General features: G+C 40.7%; 1 protein-coding gene across 1 annotated transcript in view; it reads left to right on the plus strand.

Moving 5' to 3' along the window:
- The window catches only part of LOC128686986 (coiled-coil domain-containing protein AGAP005037), a gene marked incomplete at its 5' end in the record, with an annotated part of 674,061 nt that overhangs the window by 256,358 nt on the left and 399,271 nt on the right, over positions 1-18,432 (plus strand). The window contains 1 exon segment of the mRNA XM_070082672.1: positions 765-936. Coding sequence (XP_069938773.1) covers positions 765-936 — 172 coding nt within the window.

The raw sequence follows: 18,432 nt of genomic DNA on the forward strand, positions 1-18,432 counted from the left end.
CAAACTCACTAATCTGGCACACTACAGGTCCCAGTGATGCCGGATTAGTGATGGCCGACCTGTATACATAAAATACACAGTAACTTTAAAACCCTCGAAATTTTGGAAAATTTCAAGACATAATAGAGAGATTTGCTCACAGAGAATGTAAACAAACCTGGTGGGGTGCCCTGTATTAGAAAGACCACTCACCATATGGCAAGTTTTGGTCATAATTTGAAATCGCCGTATTAGCGGAACACCATAAGGCAAAACGCCATAAAGTGGGGCCCTACTGTGTGTATATATATATATATATATATATATATATATATATATATATATATATATATATATATATATAGTCGTTTTTTGTTTCCACAATAAGTGGAGAATTATCACTTTTTCACTGATGGGAAGCATCTCTTAGGTTTTGAAAAACTGCCACTGTTACTTCTTTTATGCTTTGTGGCAAAATTAAAGCTTATTCTAGGACCACAGTAAACCATGGATAACTGAAACCATGGAAACCAAATCTGTGGCTACAGGGGTTCTGCTATAGTTGTAGTACATAAGAACAAAGAACAATCGTTCTCCATTTATCAAGTATGAAGCTGAATGCTCCAGGACAGACTGAAACATTTCCTCTCTTAAAGGTGGGTTTTTTTTGTGATTTTTTCCGGCTATGGTATTGTGACTTAATTGTTCACAGATTGTAACAGAAGGTCACATGCTACCTCACACCTTAAGGCAGGAGACTAACACTGACATGTTGCATTTGACAGAGAGGATGCATGGGGACGGGTACCTGTCATCTCCAGAACGGTCACCACGACCTTATGCAACCACTGGCTCCACCTACCTCACCCAGACCCCCAGCTATGAGGACCCATATTATGGGGGACAGTATGGGTCTCGTTCTGGTTCGGTTACACCAATCATCGACGAGGAAGCCAGGTGAGTGCTATGTAGTGATGTGGTGGTGAGTAGTAGTGGTGTAATGGTGAGTGGTGGTGGTGGAGGTGAGTGATAGTGATGGTGGTGATGTGGTGGTGATGATGAGTGGTGGTGAGTGTGGAGAGTGTGCAGGGGTGGGGTAGAAGGTTTAAGAGGTGCTAACTTTTATTAATTTTAAACCCATGTGATAAGTAACAAAGTAAATATATTTTTAATTAGGTATTGCATTCTTATAATTTTTCTTTTACAATTTTCTCGAGAGTATACAGATGTTATGGCCACATAAAATAGTATATTATGCAGACTTGTCTTAGGATAAACCAGTGCAATTAATATGTGCCTTCCTACCTGTGGATTTATTCTTTATACTTTATACCTGTATGAAATCTTATTGTATGAACATGTCTAATGGCTTCATCACAAAGGATGATTTTTCTAACATTCCATCACAAAGGATGGTTTCACTGTCACTTCATCACACAGGATGATTATCCTGTTATGCTTCATCCCTTAAGATGTACAGTGGACCCCCGGTTAACGATATTTTTTCACTCCAGAAGTATGTTCAGGTGCCAGTACTGACCGAATTTGTTCCCATAAGAAATATTGTGAAGTAGATTAGTCCATTTCAGACCCCCAAACATACACGTACAAACGCACTTACATAATTGGTCGCATTCGGAGGTAATCGTTATGCGGGGGTCCACTGTATTTCATACAAGGCGATGAAAGATATCAGCTTAAGACTGAAGACTTTTTTGTACAGACAGTGAGAATATCGTTAAACATTGCATTATGGGTTCAGTAGCATGACAAGTTTAGAGGTTTTTCTTCCTGAAGAGCCAAAGTTATTTTTACTGGGAACTGTAATATAGTGTATATTTGTAATTCATCTGAGTTACTTTCCTGAAAGCTGATCCGTTAATAATTACTATGATTTACATACTGAAAAACATGTGGGGAAAAATGTTTTTCAGACCTCAAAAAAAAAAAAAATTTTTTTTACTATCGTAATTCTTAAAAAATAATACTTTTTCTTCCTAATTCTGTCGGAGAGCTGCTCTCTGAAATAGCAGAAAAGAGTGCATGTAGCTAAAAAATTGTTACATTAATACTGTACAATACTGTATTTGTTACTTAACTCTCAAATCAGATGGGGGATGCTTAACATATTGAAATGAATGGAGAGGGGTGGCTGTGGTCCTATTGGGCCAAGGGTGAAGGTTTGAGGATCTTGTGGTGGAGAGGGGTGGCTGTGGTCTTACTAGGCCAAGGGTGAAGGTTCGAGGATCTTGTGATGGAGAGGGGTGACTGTGGTCTTACTAGGCCAAGGGTGAAGGTTTGAGGATCTTGTGATGGAGAGGGGTGACTGTGGTCTTACTGGTCTTGTGATGGTGAATGATGAGGATCTTGTGATGGTGAATTTATTTATTTATTTATTTAGAAATTTTAGCATACATACAGAGGTACAAAAAAAATACAGGTAAGAGCAGCATGCCAAAGCCACTTATATGCATAGCATTACGGGCTGGCTTAAAATTAACTTAAGATTAACTAAGCAATGATGAAATCAGTGATAAGACATTATTGTAAACAGATAACTATAAAGCACAAATGAGTATTACAAAGACAGGTCATATGGTTGCATGCATTGCTGTTCATTCAGTAGAATGGAGTATTCTGTTAGGTAGTGTATTTAAAAAAATAACAAAGTTAGATTGGGTCCTAGGTTTAACATTTATGTGATATAATTGTGAGTAACATTTTGGATATACAATTTATAAGGTTCAGTTATTCAGTATTTATTTGGTTTTGAGTGAGTAAGTGAACTTTGAGAAGAGACTTGAATTTATAAACAGGTAGTGTTTCTTTTATATTTACAGGTAATGAATTCCAGATTTTAGGGCCTTTTATGTGCATTGAGTTTTTGCATAGCGTGAGATGGACACGAGGAACATCAAAGAGTGATCTGTGCCTTGTGTTATGGTCATGTGTTCTGTTGAGGTTGGCAAGGAGATGTTTGAGGGGAGGGTTAATATCAGAGTTAAGTGTTCTATGTATGTAATAGGTGCAATAATAAGTATGGATGTTTTGTATGGTGAGTAGGTTGAGTGTTTTGAATATTGGTGGAGTGTGTTGCCTGTAGTGAGAATTTGTTATCATTCTAACTGCAGCCTTTTGTTGGGTAATTAGTGGTCTGAGATGGTTAATTGTTGTTGAGCCCCATGCACAAATTCCATAGGTGAGATAGGGGTAAATAAGAGAGTGATAAAGGGCCAGGAGGGCTGACTGTGGAACATAGTACCGTATCTTCGATAGTATGCCTACAGTCTTGGAAATTTTCTTAGAAATTTGTTGTATATGTGTATGAAATTTGAGTCTATTATCGAGGTGGATTCCTAAGAATTTTCCCTCTGTTAGCTTTGTGATAGGTGATCCGTTTATCGTTATGTTAAGAGGTACATCTGTAGCTCTGTTACCAAACTGAATGAAGTAGGTTTTGTCAATGTTTAGTGTAAGTTTGTTAGTCCTCATCCAGGTAGATATTTTCTGTAATTCGGTGTTTACAGTATTGGCTAGCGTGACTGGGCTCGGGTGAGAGAAGACGTATGTAGTGTCATCTGCAAAAAGTGTGGGTTTGAGTAATTGCGAAGCATTTGGTAGGTCATTTATGTATAGGAGAAAGAGAAGAGGGCCAAGGACACTTCCCTGTGGGACACCAACTGTAATTGGTTGTGCGGAAGAGCTTGCCCCATTTGCGTACACATATTGGCTTCTGTTGCTGAGGTAAGACTTGAGGTAGTTGAGGGAGTGCCCTCTAATACCATAGTGTGACAATTTTACGTGGAGCAAGTCATGGTCAACTGTATCAAAAGCTTTACGTAAGTCAATGAAGATCCCCAGTGGGACTTCTTTTTTCTCTATTGCAGTGTATATATGTTCTAGCATGTGTATAATAGCATCATTAGTATTTTTATTAGGCCTGAATCCAAATTGGCAGGGGTTGAGAATGTTTTGGGAGATGAGGTAGGAGTAGATTCGTTTATGAATTAATTTTTCGAAGATTTTTGAGAGAGGGTGTAAATTGGATATTGGCCTATAGTTATTCAACTCTGTTTGGTCTCCTCCTTTATGGATCGGGGTGACCCTTGCTATTTTGAGAACTGTAGGGAAGGTGGAGGATTCAATGGATTTGTTAAAGAGTGTTGCAATGATTGGTGATAGTACTTGTGACGCTTTTTTGTATATAAAGGGTGGTAAGGTATTTAAATCTCCTGCCTTGTTTTTCAGTGCGTTGATAATAAGGGAGACTTCGTATGGGTTAGTCGGAGCTAGGAACAGTGTGTTCGGGTAGTTGCCAGTGAGGTAGTCATTTGGTGGGGTATCTGAGCTTGGGATTTTATTGGCAAGGTTTTGACCTATAGTGGAGAAGAAATCATTGAGTCTGTTTGCTGTTTCTGTTGGTGGGAGTTGGGGTTCATCTGATTTTGCTAATTTTATTTCGCTATGTCGTGATATCTTTTTTGTTCCCAGAATTTCTGATAGGGTCTTCCAGGTCTTTTTTATATCACCTCGTAAGTTGGATAATCTGTTCTCATAATACAATTTTTTTGCCCTTCTTATCAGGCTGGTTAGGATTGACGAGTAACGTTTTGTTTGGTCTCTGGTTATGTGACCCATTCTGTACTGTTTTTCATATCGGTGTTTTGTATTTATGGATTTGAGAATGCTGGGTGTTAGCCAGGGACTGTTCAGTCTCTTAGCTGTCATCTGTTTAGTTTTTTTAGGGCAGTGCTTGTTATAAAGGTATTGGGTCTTTTTTAGAAAATTATTAAAACATTCGTCAATATCTGTATAGATTTCTAGCTCAGTGTGCCAGTCAATGTTTGTTACTGCTGTTGTGAAGTTATTAATGGCTGCCTCATTGTGAAGTCTGAAGGTGACTTTAGTAGTGTCTTGGGGTATTTTACCAAGAGTTGTTATGAGGAAAGTAGGGTAGTGGTCTGTGGTATTATCTGTAATTATGCCTGATTTTAAAGGGGATATGGTGTTGGTCCAGATGTGGTCAAGTAGGGAAACACTAGTCTCTGTAACTCTTGTAGGTTTTGTTACTGTTGGTAGCAACATGCAGTTACTCATTGTGTTTGTGAATTCAGTAACGTGTGGGTCCTGGTCTTGCAGGAGATTTATATTGAAGTCACCTGAGAGTAGTAAGTGATCTTTGTTCATGCGTGCATCAGTTATCATACTTCCTAGGTTTTGACTAAATTGGCTAATGTTTGATTGTGGAACTCTGTAGATGTTTATCACTGTGAGAGGTTTTTGTAGGTATTTGGATTTGAATTTAGCTATTATATATTCCCCATGTTCATCCCTTGTGCAAGTATTAGTGATACATTCTAGTTGGTCTGAGTAGTATATAGCAGTGCCACCCCCTTGTTGGTCTGGCCTACAGTTGTGTATGGCTGTGTAACCAGGAATGGCATAGACATCTGTAGTATCAGGCTTTAGCCAGGTTTCAGTTAGTGTAATGATGGACATATTGGCATGCAAGGAATTTAGTAATGCTAGGAGGTCATCATAATGCTTGCTTAAAGATCTGATATTGTAGTTAAAGATAGTTATGTTGTTGTTGGCTCTGAGAAGTGCCTTTGATTGTTCTGCTGTGTAGTAATTACAGTAACTGTTTGAATCATTTAAGTCATTAAATAAGAGGTTGGTATCAGGATCAATGCTTGTAATCATAAGATTTGTAGTGAATCTATAGTTAGAATTAAGTAAAAAATAAAGTAAATATTCTAAAGCTAAAAAAAAATAGCACCTGAATTATTTAACAAATGTAAAAATAATGAGCTAAGGTAGTTTTTTAAAGCTAAAATAAAGGAGACAATATAAAAGGGACTAAAATAATTTGTGGTGAACAAATAAAGTGATGATCAAATAATGGAGCTTGGGAATATGATAGTAGGTAGTACTTTAAAGGTAATTCTTTAAAGTTAGAATTATAATATAAAATTATAATATAAAAGGGACTAATATAAGTTGTGGTGAACAATAAAGTGGTAATCAAATAAATGAGCTTTGGAGTATAATGGCAAAATAGTGAACTTATTAACTTTAGCACCTGAGAATAGCACCTTGATTATTTTAACAATTGTGAATATATGAGCTAAGGTAGTTATATAAAGCTAAAATAAAGGAAAGAAAAAAAATATATAAGGGACTACAATTAAGTAATGGTAAACAAGTTAAATGGACAGATAGTCACTATGAAATAATATTGGTTTAGGAGTAAGATCTGATTTGTAATATTAAATAAGTTGAGCAGTTTATTGCACAATAAAAAGTAAAAAAAAAAAAATGAGGTAGTTGGTACTAGCTAGCAAAAGATAGTTTTGGTACTTGCAAAAAAGTAATTGGAATATACACTAATTGCACACACAATAAAAAGTGACTAAAAAAACAAGTAGTGGTAAACAAAATTAAATGGACAGGTAAGAACAATGAATAATATTAATTTGGAGTAAGATTTGACTTGTAACATAAAATTATGAGCAATTAATAGCAGTAAGAAAGAAGTAAAAAAGTATTGGAGGTAGTTAGCATTAGCTTGTGATGAAAAAAATAATAAAAATAATAATGCACAATATAATAGTAAGGTACACTATATGCACCACACGTATATATGTATTAAGGGCACTTATCTAATCTGTTACAGAAATGACAGCTTTTCTAAGGAAGGTAGAGAAATCGTGTTCGTTTGAGATAGTATATTGTTGTCCTGTTGATGTTTTCCTTACTAGTATTTTCCCATCTCGCGTGAAACACTGATGTATTTTGTTTTCCTGTTTAAGTTTTCTCAGCCTGAACAGAAGGTTTTGACGTTTTCTTGTTAGACACTCATTTATGTACACTCCATTTTTCATTGTAATTGCTGATTTAATTAGGTCCTTTCTTTTATCGTATGAATGAAGTCTGATCATTATACTGTGTTTACTTCCTGGTTTTCCTAACAAACGTGTTTCTTTGATTTCATTGTTTTGCACGATGACTTGTACGTGGTCCTGTATTATCCTGACAGCAGTTTCTTTGCACTGAGCTTGTGTTATGTCACTTGGAATGTGTGGACTGTTTATTATAACTGCATCAGACAACTTATCTTGTTCAGTTTTGTCGTCTTGGAAATCAAGGTATTCATTTAGTCGAGTGTGCATGTTCTGATTCCAGTCCTTGATTGCTTCTTCAACCTTCATATTTATTGTAGTTATTTGTTCGGTGTGACTGGCTATAGCTGCTTTCAGAGTATTTTCTGTGTCAACACTTCCCGATGTAATCTTCTCTTCAAGGTTTTGGATCTTGTTCTCGAGGTTGGTTATCTTGGATTCTCGTCGCTCGAGTGTTGCTTTGATATCTTTGATTTCGTTTTCTAGAGCAACGATGTAGTCCTTGATATTGTCAGGAATAATCATACCTGAGTAATCATGGGTGAATCCTTTGAAGGGAGTGGAGTTGGAGGGGGAGTCAGCCATGTTTGTTGTTGTTGTTGTTCCCTGGGTGGCGGCGGTGAGGGGGGTTGATGATACACCGGCGTCCTGCTGGGTAGACAAGTTGAGTTCTAGGGTCCTTGCTGTTATTCTTTTATTACTGATGTTGTTTCTTCTGCGATATCCTTTCATAGTATCACTGAAGTAGATACTGTGTAGCAATGGAGAAGGCTTGTTTTCTCGGAGCTTGGGTTAAGTGGTTGTCTGGCAGCGGAGGCAGTGTTTGGGTTAGCAGGGCTGTCTTCCTTAGATCTTCTATTTTTGTCAAGATTTGGGTTACATTCTTAGTATTCTTGGGTCATTTTGTGGTCTACGTGGGTTCATGTAGTTGAACTTTCACTTAGGCCATCACAAGTTTTGATGAGCGATGTTTTTTGAGGAAGAAGAGCTGGTAGGATGCCGCTGCTGCCGCTGCCGCTGTCTTAGACAAGAATGAATGATGAGAATGATGAGGATCTTGTGATGGTGAATGATGAGGATCTTGTGATGGTGAATGATGAGGATCTTGTGATGGTGAATGATGAGGATCTTGTGATGTTGAATGATGGGGATCTTGTGATGGTGAATGATGGGGAATGATGATGGTGAATGATGGGGATCTTGTGATGGTGAATGATGGGGATCTTGTGATGGTGAATGATGGGGAATGATGGTGAATGATGGGGATCATGTGATGGTGAATGATGGGGGATCTTGTGATGTTGAATGATGGGGAATGATGATGGTGAATGATGGGGATCTTGTGATGGTGAATGATGGGGGATCTTGTGATGGTGAATGATGAGGATCTTGTGATGGTGAATGATGAGGATCTTGTGATGTTGAATGATGTCGATTTTGTGATATTGAATGATGGGGGATCTTGTGATGTTCAATGATGGGGATCTTATGATGGTGAATGATGGGGGATCTTGTTATGGTAAATAATGAGGATCTTGTAATGTTGAATGATAAGTATCTTGTGATGTTGAATGATGGGGATCTTATGATGGTGAATGATGAGGATCTTGTGATGGTGAATGATAAGGATCTTGTGATGGTGAATGATGAGGATCTTGTGATGGTGAATGATGAGGATCTTGTGATGGTGAATGATGAGGATCTTGTGATGGTGAATGATAAGGATCTTCTGATGGTGAATGATGAGAATCTTGTGATGTTGATGCAGCTCCATCAGTTGATTGTTGCATTGGAGTCCTCAGGTACTCTGTCAGATGCTGCAGGTTCGTTTTAACCTGCAGCTTTTTGTGCAGTAGATAAGGCCCAAGTGCATTCTCCAGAGAATGTTTTGCAGCAATGCTTCAAGATGAGTCATGGTTCATTTCACTAACAAGTCTACAAGTTTACTAATAGTTTGCAGTGACTCAAGTATCTCTTTCAGTGTTAGCATTGATTGTTCAGGCTCTGGTTCCTCATTCTCATCATCTTCTGTTCTCTGCAGCTGAGTAAGCATCCTGATAGGAAAATGAAAGGATGGATAATGAGAACCTTTAAAGACAAGTGAAATTGCAGACCAGGAGAATACATACACAGAGAACTTTCACTGCACGTATAAGTATAATACAGCACCTAAATTACTGGGAATGGTTGAAGTCCCGTGGCCTGTACTCCTTCAAATGCAGGAGAGAAAGATACATGATAATATACACATGGGAAATCCTAGAGGGACTAGTACCAAATCTGTACATGGAAATCACTCCCTACGAAAGCAAAAGACTCGGCAGGCGGTACAGCATCTCCCAGTGAAAAACAGGGGTGCTATTACAACCCAGGAATCCAAATGGCCTGTTATCTCGGGTGTAATGGGAGCAAAATAAACACAGCAGAAAAAGTTTAGACTTATATTATCCTTCACCAATTTAGAACAGCAATATGTACACTATGTACAGTGATAAGTATAGTGCACTCCACGGTAAGCAAGGCAGAATAGAAGCCACAAAATAGCAGACCGTGCTTCAACCAGCTCTAGAATGGGAATGACAAGGGCAGACAGGAGAGCGGTACCCACATAACCTCTGCGATTGCCAAAACCATCTTCTTATTGGCTAGAACCTGGTCACTAGTTGAACGATGGGGCCCCATCATCAACTCTTAGCAACCTGGTTCGCTGGTTGGGGGAGATAGCCTGTAAATGAGGGTGTGTACATGCGCCGAATAAAGGTTACGTACTCTTTGCATGCCACACCCCCACCCCGAGAAGGCTCAGGATTAGGCTGCCACCTCCCAGTGGTAACCGTGCCACCATGGCACGAAATAATGGGACCGCCTTTCCTTTCCACCATCCAACTCTTAGATAGAGCTCAGCTTTTCTTGTGACCAAAAGCCAAACCCTAAACTTAGAGTGAGACAGCAGTCAGACAGGCTAGCATAGGTCCAAGATACAGGCGGACGGTAGCCCGCATCCCCTCACTAAAAAAAACCCCACACCAGGGGATAAAAAAAAAGAGCGTGAAAAGGGGTTACCACAAATAACATCCTAACCTAAATAAAATATTATACTCTAGATAAAGAGTCTGCCAACATATTTTCTTTGCCGGCAATATATTTAATGGAAATATTATAGGGCTGCAGCCTTAGCGTCCAGCGCATAAGCCTTGTGTTGTGGTTCTTCATGGCTTGGAGATATACTAGAGGATTGTGATCACTGTAGACTGTGACCACCTGCGATGTCTGGCCCACATAAACATCGAAATGCTCCAAAGCCAGTACCAGCGCGAGGGCTTCTTTTTCAATGGTAGAGTAAGCCCTCTGATGTGGCTGGAACTTGGCTGAAAAGTATGCTACAGGCTGCAACTCCTTGTTCCCGATTTGTAATAGTACTGCCCCAACCCCAGACTCACAAGCATCAACCTGTAATGAAAAAGGTTTGGAGAAGTCTGGAGACAAGAGAATGGGTGCAGTACACAATAATCTTTTTGCTTTATTAAAAGCAGTGTTACAGTCTGAGGTCCAATTAAAGGGAACTTTGTGACTGGTAAGAGAGGTAAGAGGGGCTACAATATCTGAGAAATTCTTACAGAATCTTCTGTAAAATCCTATCATGCCTAGGAAACGTTGAAGATATTTCCTATCATGAGGAACTGGATAATCTTTAATAGAAAGAACTTTAGCAAGTTTAGGTGCAACTTTACCACTACCTACTTCATGGCCTAGAAAAGTGACAGTGGCCTGGCCAAAGGAAGATTTAGATAAATTAACTGTTAAATGGGAACTCTTAAAGGTCTCAAAAAGAGCCTTAAGTCTAAGTAGGTGTTGATCCCAAGTGTCAGACACCACAACAATATCATCTAGGTACGCTGCCGTGCCTTCAAGTCCTTTAATAGCCTGATGGATAAGTTTCTGGAATGAAGAGGGGGAATTTTTCATTCCGAAGGGGGTAACTGTGTATTGATAATGACCTCCTGGAATTACGAAGGCAGAGATTTCCTTCGCCTTATCTGTCAAAGGTACCTGATAGTAGCCTTTAAGGAGATCTAACTTGGACACAAAAGTAGCCTTACCCACAAAGTCAATTACGTCATCCAGACGAGGAAGAGGGTAAGCATCTGTAATTGTGACCTCGTTCACTTTACGGTAGTCTGTACACATACGAAACCCTCCATCAGCCTTCTTCACAAGGATGCATGGTGAAGCCCATGGACTAGATGACTCCTCCACTAAACCATGCTTTAACAAAAATTCTACTTCCTGCTGAAGTAGCCTTTGCTTTTCAGGATTAGCTCTGTAGGGGGAGAGTTTAATTGGTTTAGAGTTTCCCACATCTACATCATGATAACCTAACGTACATTTTTTCGGCACATCCAAAAAAATATTAGGATATGACTGTAGAAGCTCCGTTAAATTTGTTACTTGGGTTTCAGATAATCCCTCCATTAAAGGGCTAGGATCCTTGAGGAGGACAGAATTTGAAAGTTTAATATTAATTTCAGAGATAGAGTGCAAAGAATCAGAGTCATCCTCAGAGGTAGAGGACAGAGTCATTACTGGGACTTTATCTGGTGTATGAAAAGCCTTTATTTGATTAATGTGGTAAGTTTTAGTTTTTGAGGTCTTATCAATGGGAGCTACCACATAATTTACATCAGATAATCTACTTACAATCTGCATAGGTCCCGTAAATCTAGCTTTCAAGGTGTGGCCAGGTATAGGTTCCTGCACCAACACCTTGTCTCCTGGATGGAAGGAGCGGAATTGTGCACTTCTGTCATACCTCTGTTTCATCTTACTTTGAGCTGTCTTTAGGTTAGCCTTGGCTAACTGACGTGCCACCTGCAACCTTGAAGACGGGTTGTAGAGTGTTGAGCTAACGTCTTCTCCCATCCACCCTTCTTTGAGCACCCGAAGAGGACCTCGTACATTGTGCCCAAAGATCAGCTCAAACGGACTATACCCTGTAGACTCTTGCACCGTCTCTCGTACTGAGAACAGCAACAAAGGTAGTGATTCATCCCAGTCTGTAGGAAAGTGCATGCAAAAAGTTCTCATCATTGTTTTTAATGTCTGATGGAATCTTTCCAAGGCGCCTTGGGACTGAGGATGATAGGCAGTGGATAAGTTGTGGATTATCCCTAACCTAGTTAATACTTCCCTAAATGCTTTGGCAGTAAAGTTAGTACCTTGATCACTTTGAATAGTTTTAGGAATGCCAAAACAAGAAATGAATTTTGTTAAAGCTTTGAGAATAGCTTTAGTATTAATACTACGCATGGGAATTGCTTCAGGGTATCTGGTTACTTTATCCATAATCGTAAATAAATACTGATTTCCAGACTTTGACCTAGGTAGTGGACCTACACAATCTATAATTAAATCTGCAAAAGGTTCTCCATCAGCAGGTATAGGTTGGAGAGGTGCAGGTTTAATGGAATGTCCAGGTTTCCCAACTTGCTGACATTCTCGGCAACACCTAATATGATTCTTCACATCTTTCTTTAATTTTGGCCAATAAAATTCTTTTGTGATTCTATACAAGGTTTTTGTAATTCCTAAGTGACCTCCTAATGACGTATTATGAGCTATACTGTATTTAATATTTGAGGTCTATACTTTGTTGGAACTACTAACCTGTTAAACAATTGCCGGCCTTCTATCTCCTTACCAGTCTCAGTGCAGATCAAATAATCGTTTTTAACTTCATACTTGACCGGATGACCCAAAGAGGATTTACCCATGGCTGCCTGAAAAGCGAATTTTAAAGAAGGGTCCTTTCGTTGTTCCTCCCGGAAGGACAGTCCCTCGGGCATGGAAACAGAGACATCTGGCAATCCTGCAACCTGGGAATAGGAAGGCTTGATCGGGGTCTGTTCACTTGATTTACGAGGCTCCGGCCGGTGTGCCTCATAAAACAACGTGGCTATTCCGAGATCGGAGTCGTCCAAGGATAGGTCAACATTCTCTCCAGACAACCCTTGGGATGTTGCCCGAGTTATGGCCAACACCGGAGAAGAATTAATCATTATAGGTTCAGGACACGAACTAACAGTAGTAATGTTATTACCCAGTAATAACATGGCATCTTTCATGGGAAATCCTTTTGAGACACCTACAGTCAAGTACCCAGTGTAATATTTGCACTGTACATAAATTTTATGCAAAGGAACAGAATATATAGCTCCTCCAAATGCTTCCAATAAAACAGAGGAATTCAAGGAAGTGTTCTCTGAAAGGGGTAATATTCCTTCTCTTACAAGTGAGCAATATGCTCCAGTATCTCTAAAGATCTTTACTTCAGTTGTTTCTGAGTTTTCCTGAAGGGAAATAAGACTCGTGCAATAATAAGGGGCCATACCTTTTTCTACTTCTCTAGGGGACATGTTACTAGGGATATTAGAGATTTTCCCAATGGGTTGGGGTTTATGGGGGCAGTTGGGACGGATGTGACCTACTTTGTTGCAGAGGAAGCAGACGACAGGCTTGCCCTTTACTCCCTGCTGACGTTGCAAATGGTGTCGTTCTGGCTAGTGTGTCTCTGGATACTGTTGTCGAGATGCACCATGAGTAGTTTGCCTCTCCGCAGGTGGACCATATGTTGAGAAGCGTGGCTCACCAGGTGACTTAGTTGGCTGACGTAGACATTCTCCTTCCGGCTGGCACTTCATTCTCCAAGGTTGACGATCTCTGCTCATGCCAGGCTGTTGAAAAGAGAGACGGGACCGCTTGGACAAGGAGCGGTTAGTTTCGAAGGTATCAGCCAACCTGACTGCCTCCAATGCAGTGGTTAAGTCATGATCCTGCAGAAAGACTCGAACCTCTGATCCCACAGACTCCAGCAGGTTATCAATCAGAATAAGCTGTACCAGCTCCTCAAAGGTAGAGACACCACTTGCTTTATACCAGCTGGTAAAAGCTTTGGTTTGCTGTCTCACAAAGTCCACTAGGGATTGACCAAGCTGCCACCTGCTTAATTTAAAAAGCTTGCGGTATTTGGCTGGGATACACGTATATGCTCCCAACACTGTGGTCTTCACTACTTGATAATCAGAAAATTCAGCGTCATTTAATACTGACGTAAATTCCTGTGCCTTACCCAATAATGCTGTATGAACCAACGATGCCCAATGCTGTTCCGGCCACCTCAAGGCTCGAGCCTGATTTTCGAAGCTTTCGAAAAATTGCTCTGGTTCGGCCTCATTGAAGCAGGGAACAAACTGTACTGCTTTCTGTAAACTAAAATTATTTACAGAATGCGAAACCTGCCTCCTTTCTCTTTCCCTATCATATTCTTCCCTTGCGAATGCTCTCTGTTCCCTAGTTTGCTCAAGATTGATTTTTGCCAGCTCAAGTGCCAACGACGCTGATTCACCCTGAGACAACCCAGCTGCACTATACTGACCATTTTGCTCCGTAGGTGTATCATCTTCCTCCTGCGAGAACATAGGAGTTTTTGCCCTAGCTCCCGTAGAGGGAGGAGTCTGATGTGCCATCTCTTCTTCTATAAGTTTGTCAGCAATCAGTGAACTCAGTTGCGCAGCCATGAGAGTGCGTTTGTATTTAATGCCAATGGAACAAGCAATTTGCCAACAACGCTGTAGGGACAATTTAGGTAGGTTATGCAAAGTATATGCCGACACCAGACGTCTGATTCGTCTAGGTGGCATAAGTTATTCGCTATGCACAGTACGATTGCAGAGTAACACGTTAATTTGCAGAACTTAGCTATGCACAGTACGATTGCAGAATACGCATACAAGCAAAGCCGACTGCAAAATTCTCCAAACCGAACAGGCTAGTAACAACTGACACGCAAAATTTGTAAAGCAATGCCAGACAGCTACACTGTTCTAGAAGATTGACCGTAGCAAAGCGAGCACACCGAACAAGCTAGTAGCGAGCTGTTGAACGATCACACAATAGCAAGGCTGATCATAACAAAGCAACTGACACGCAAAATTTGTAAAGCAATGCCAGACAGCAAGCTGCACAATGTTCCTGCTACGAGCTTCACCCTAAGCTCAACCGTTTCTCTAAGTCCAGCTCCAGCTCTTGGACAGGCTACCCATATTACAACCCAGGAATCCAAATGGCCTGTTATCCCGGGTGTAATGGGAGCAAAATAAACACAGCAGAAAAAGTTTAGACTTATATTATCCTTCACCAATTTAGAACAGCAATATGTACACTATGTACAGTGATAAGTATAGTGCACTCCATGGTAAGCAAGGCAGAATAGAAGCCACAAGATAGCAGACCGTGCTTCAACCAGCTCTAGAATGGGAATGACAAGGGCAGACAGGAGAGCGGTACCCACATAACCTCTGCGATTGCCAAAACCATCTTCTTATTGGCTAGAACCTGGTCACTAGTTGAACGATGGGGCCCCATCATCAACTCTTAGCAACCTGATTCGCTGGTTGGGGGAGATAGCCTGTAAATGAGGGTGTGTACATGCTCCGAATAAAGGTTATGTACTCTTTGCATGCCACAGGTGCCATGAGTACACTAAGAGACAACACAATATGTCAGGGGTCCAAGATTGTTCAAATGCCTCTCATCATACATAAGTGGGAATTACCAGTAGATCCCTGGCTGTCTTTAACCCTTCGACTGTCGCAAGCCCCTTTCTGAAACTGTCATTCTATGTCACAAAATTTTTGGGAAAAAAAAATTATTTTTTCTTATGAAATGATAGAGAATCTTTCCCTATGGTAATGACACCAAAAGTACGAAATTTGGTCGAAAACTCACGGAATTACGCTCCCGGGAAGTTAGCGGTCTCGTCGACATATACGCATCGGCAATTTCGCCGACTTTGAGCCCTGTTTTTGGCCAATTCCGTTGTTCCAGTTGACCAAACTCATAGCTACTTCTTTAGAACTCTGTTTTTTTCTATCAGTTGAGTACAAGAAACCGCCCATTTACCGATTTGAACTACCCAGTAAAGTGGTCAGAAATTGGCAATTTGGACAATTTCACGCAAATTAAAAAAAGATGCCAATTTCAAAATAGGGTCCAGAATAAACAATGTAGACATTCTTGGCACTAAAATAACATATCCTCTGTTATCAGTCATGTCTCTAGGCCCCTCTTATATTACTATTGCTTTCTTATTTTTATTTTTTATTCATACATAAAATACAAAATGTACTGTTATGCAGACTACTGCATTATTATAAAAATGGTATAAATAATATCAGTGCACTTGTGAAAGAATATTAGACTCCCCAATTGACGTGTATTGGACATGTGGTGTGATTTGCTTACTCCAGAACATTGGTAAAAATCGAACATTTCTGCTAATTCTAGCTCAATTTCAAGGTCGTTTTCATTGTGAAACTAATCAAAATCATCTCTATTTCTGTAATATGTTTTCCATTTTATCACGTGAGACCACAAAAACGAGAATACAACGATAAATACTATATGAAAATACACCTCAAAGTTGGCGTTTTAATCCAAAAAATGGCCAGTTATGACTCAAGAAATCGTAATGACACGATTGCAAATAAACCATACCCCCGGCCGGGATTGAACCCGCGGTCATAGAGTCTCAAAACTCCAGCCCGTCGCGTTAGCCACTAGACCAGCTAGCCACAATAAGATTCATCCAACTAGGTATATTTCTACACCATAGGAAAGTTAGCACAGGCACCTCTGTGACCACAAATGCAAGTTTTTACAGACGAATCTCCAGCTATCATGGCCGTGACGAACTCTAGCTCAAGTCCCTTCACTGCCGTCAACATGACTCAAGAGTTCGTCACGGCCATGCTAGCTGGAGATTCGTCTGTAAAAAACTTGCATTTGTGGTCACAGAGGTGCCTGTGCTAACTTTCCTATGGTGTAGAAATATACCTAGTTGGATGAATCTTATTGTGGCTAGCTGGTCTAGTGGCTAACGCGACGGGCTGGAGTTTTGAGACTCTATGACCGCGGGTTCAATCCCGGCCGGGGGTATGGTTTATTTGCAATCGTGTCATTACGATTTCTTGAGTCATGTTGACGGCAGTGAAGGGACTTGAGCTAGAGTTCGTCACGGCCATGCTAGCTGGAGATTCGTCTGTAAAAACTTGCATTTGTGGTCACAGAGGTGCCTGTGCTAACTTTCCTATGGTGTAGAAATATACCTAGTTGGATGAATCTTATTGTGGCTAGCTGGTCTAGTGGCTAACGCGACGGGCTGGAGTTTTGAGACTCTATGACCGCGGGTTCAATCCCGGCCGGGGGTATGGTTTATTTGCAATCGTGTCATTACGATTTCTTGAGTCATGTTGACGGCAGTGAAGGGACTTGAGCTAGAGTTCGTCACGGCCATGCTAGCTGGAGATTCGTCTGTAAAAACTTGCATTTGTGGTCACAGAGGTGCCTGTGCTAACTTTCCTATGGTGTAGAAATATACCTAGTTGGATGAATCTTATTGTGGCTAGCTGGTCTAGTGGCTAACGCGACGGGCTGGAGTTTTGAGACTCTATGACCGCGGGTTCAATCCCGGCCGGGGGTATGGTTTATTTGCAATCATGTCATTACGATTTCTTGAGTCATGTTGACGGCAGTGAAGGGACTTGAGCTAGAGTTCGTCACGGCCATGCTAGCTGGAGATTCGTCTGTAAAAACTTGCATTTGTGGTCACAGAGGTGCCTGTGCTAACTTTCCTATGGTGTAGAAATATACCTAGTTGGATGAATCTTATTGTGGCTAGCTGGTCTAGTGGCTAACGCGACGGGCTGGAGTTTTGAGACTCTATGACCGCGGGTTCAATCCCGGCCGGGGGTATGGTTTATGGCCAGTTATTTTTTTTCTCATTATGCACTGCGTGCTGCAGGATATTCTTTATGTGGTGAACACTGACCACACAGACCCATTCTCTCACATGTGGGCCTACCAGCTTTCTCCTGCTTGATTTGAAGCTGCTAGAATTTATGTGTATTAATACGTCTGAAACACTGGCTCGTAAGACATATATATACGACCAAAACAGTCAAAGGGTTAAGAGGGAGCTGGACAGGTACCTAAAGTCAGTACCTCACCAACCAGGCTGTGGTTTGTACATCAGCTTGTATGTGGCCAGCAGTTGCAGCCTGGTTTATTAGACCCTGATCCACTGCGGGGCTGCAGAGTGTTGACCCCCTAAACACCCTCCAGGTATACTTTAGGTATTCTGATGGCATTTGGCAAACAAAGTGGACTGATACACATTTTCTCCTAAATTTATGGCACACTGTACGGTCTTCCTTCTGTGTGATTTGAGCCACCAGGCCCCGTGGCCCGGTGGCTAAAGCTTTTGCTTCACACGGTGAGGGTCCAGGTTTGATTCCTGGCAAGAGTAGAAACATTAGGCGTGTTACCTTACACCGGTTGTCTATGTTCCCCATCAGTAAAATGGGTATCTGGGTGTTAGTCAACTGGTGTGGGTTGCATCCCGGAACAAAACTGACCTAATTTACCCGAAAAGCTCTCCATAACAAGTGGCTTTCTATATAGTAGTATGTTATTGATGTCAGCTAGGCCTGTATAC

This window comes from Cherax quadricarinatus, chromosome 7 (genome assembly GCF_038502225.1).
Source record: "Cherax quadricarinatus isolate ZL_2023a chromosome 7, ASM3850222v1, whole genome shotgun sequence".
NCBI classification, from domain to species: Eukaryota; Metazoa; Arthropoda; class Malacostraca; order Decapoda; family Parastacidae; genus Cherax; species Cherax quadricarinatus.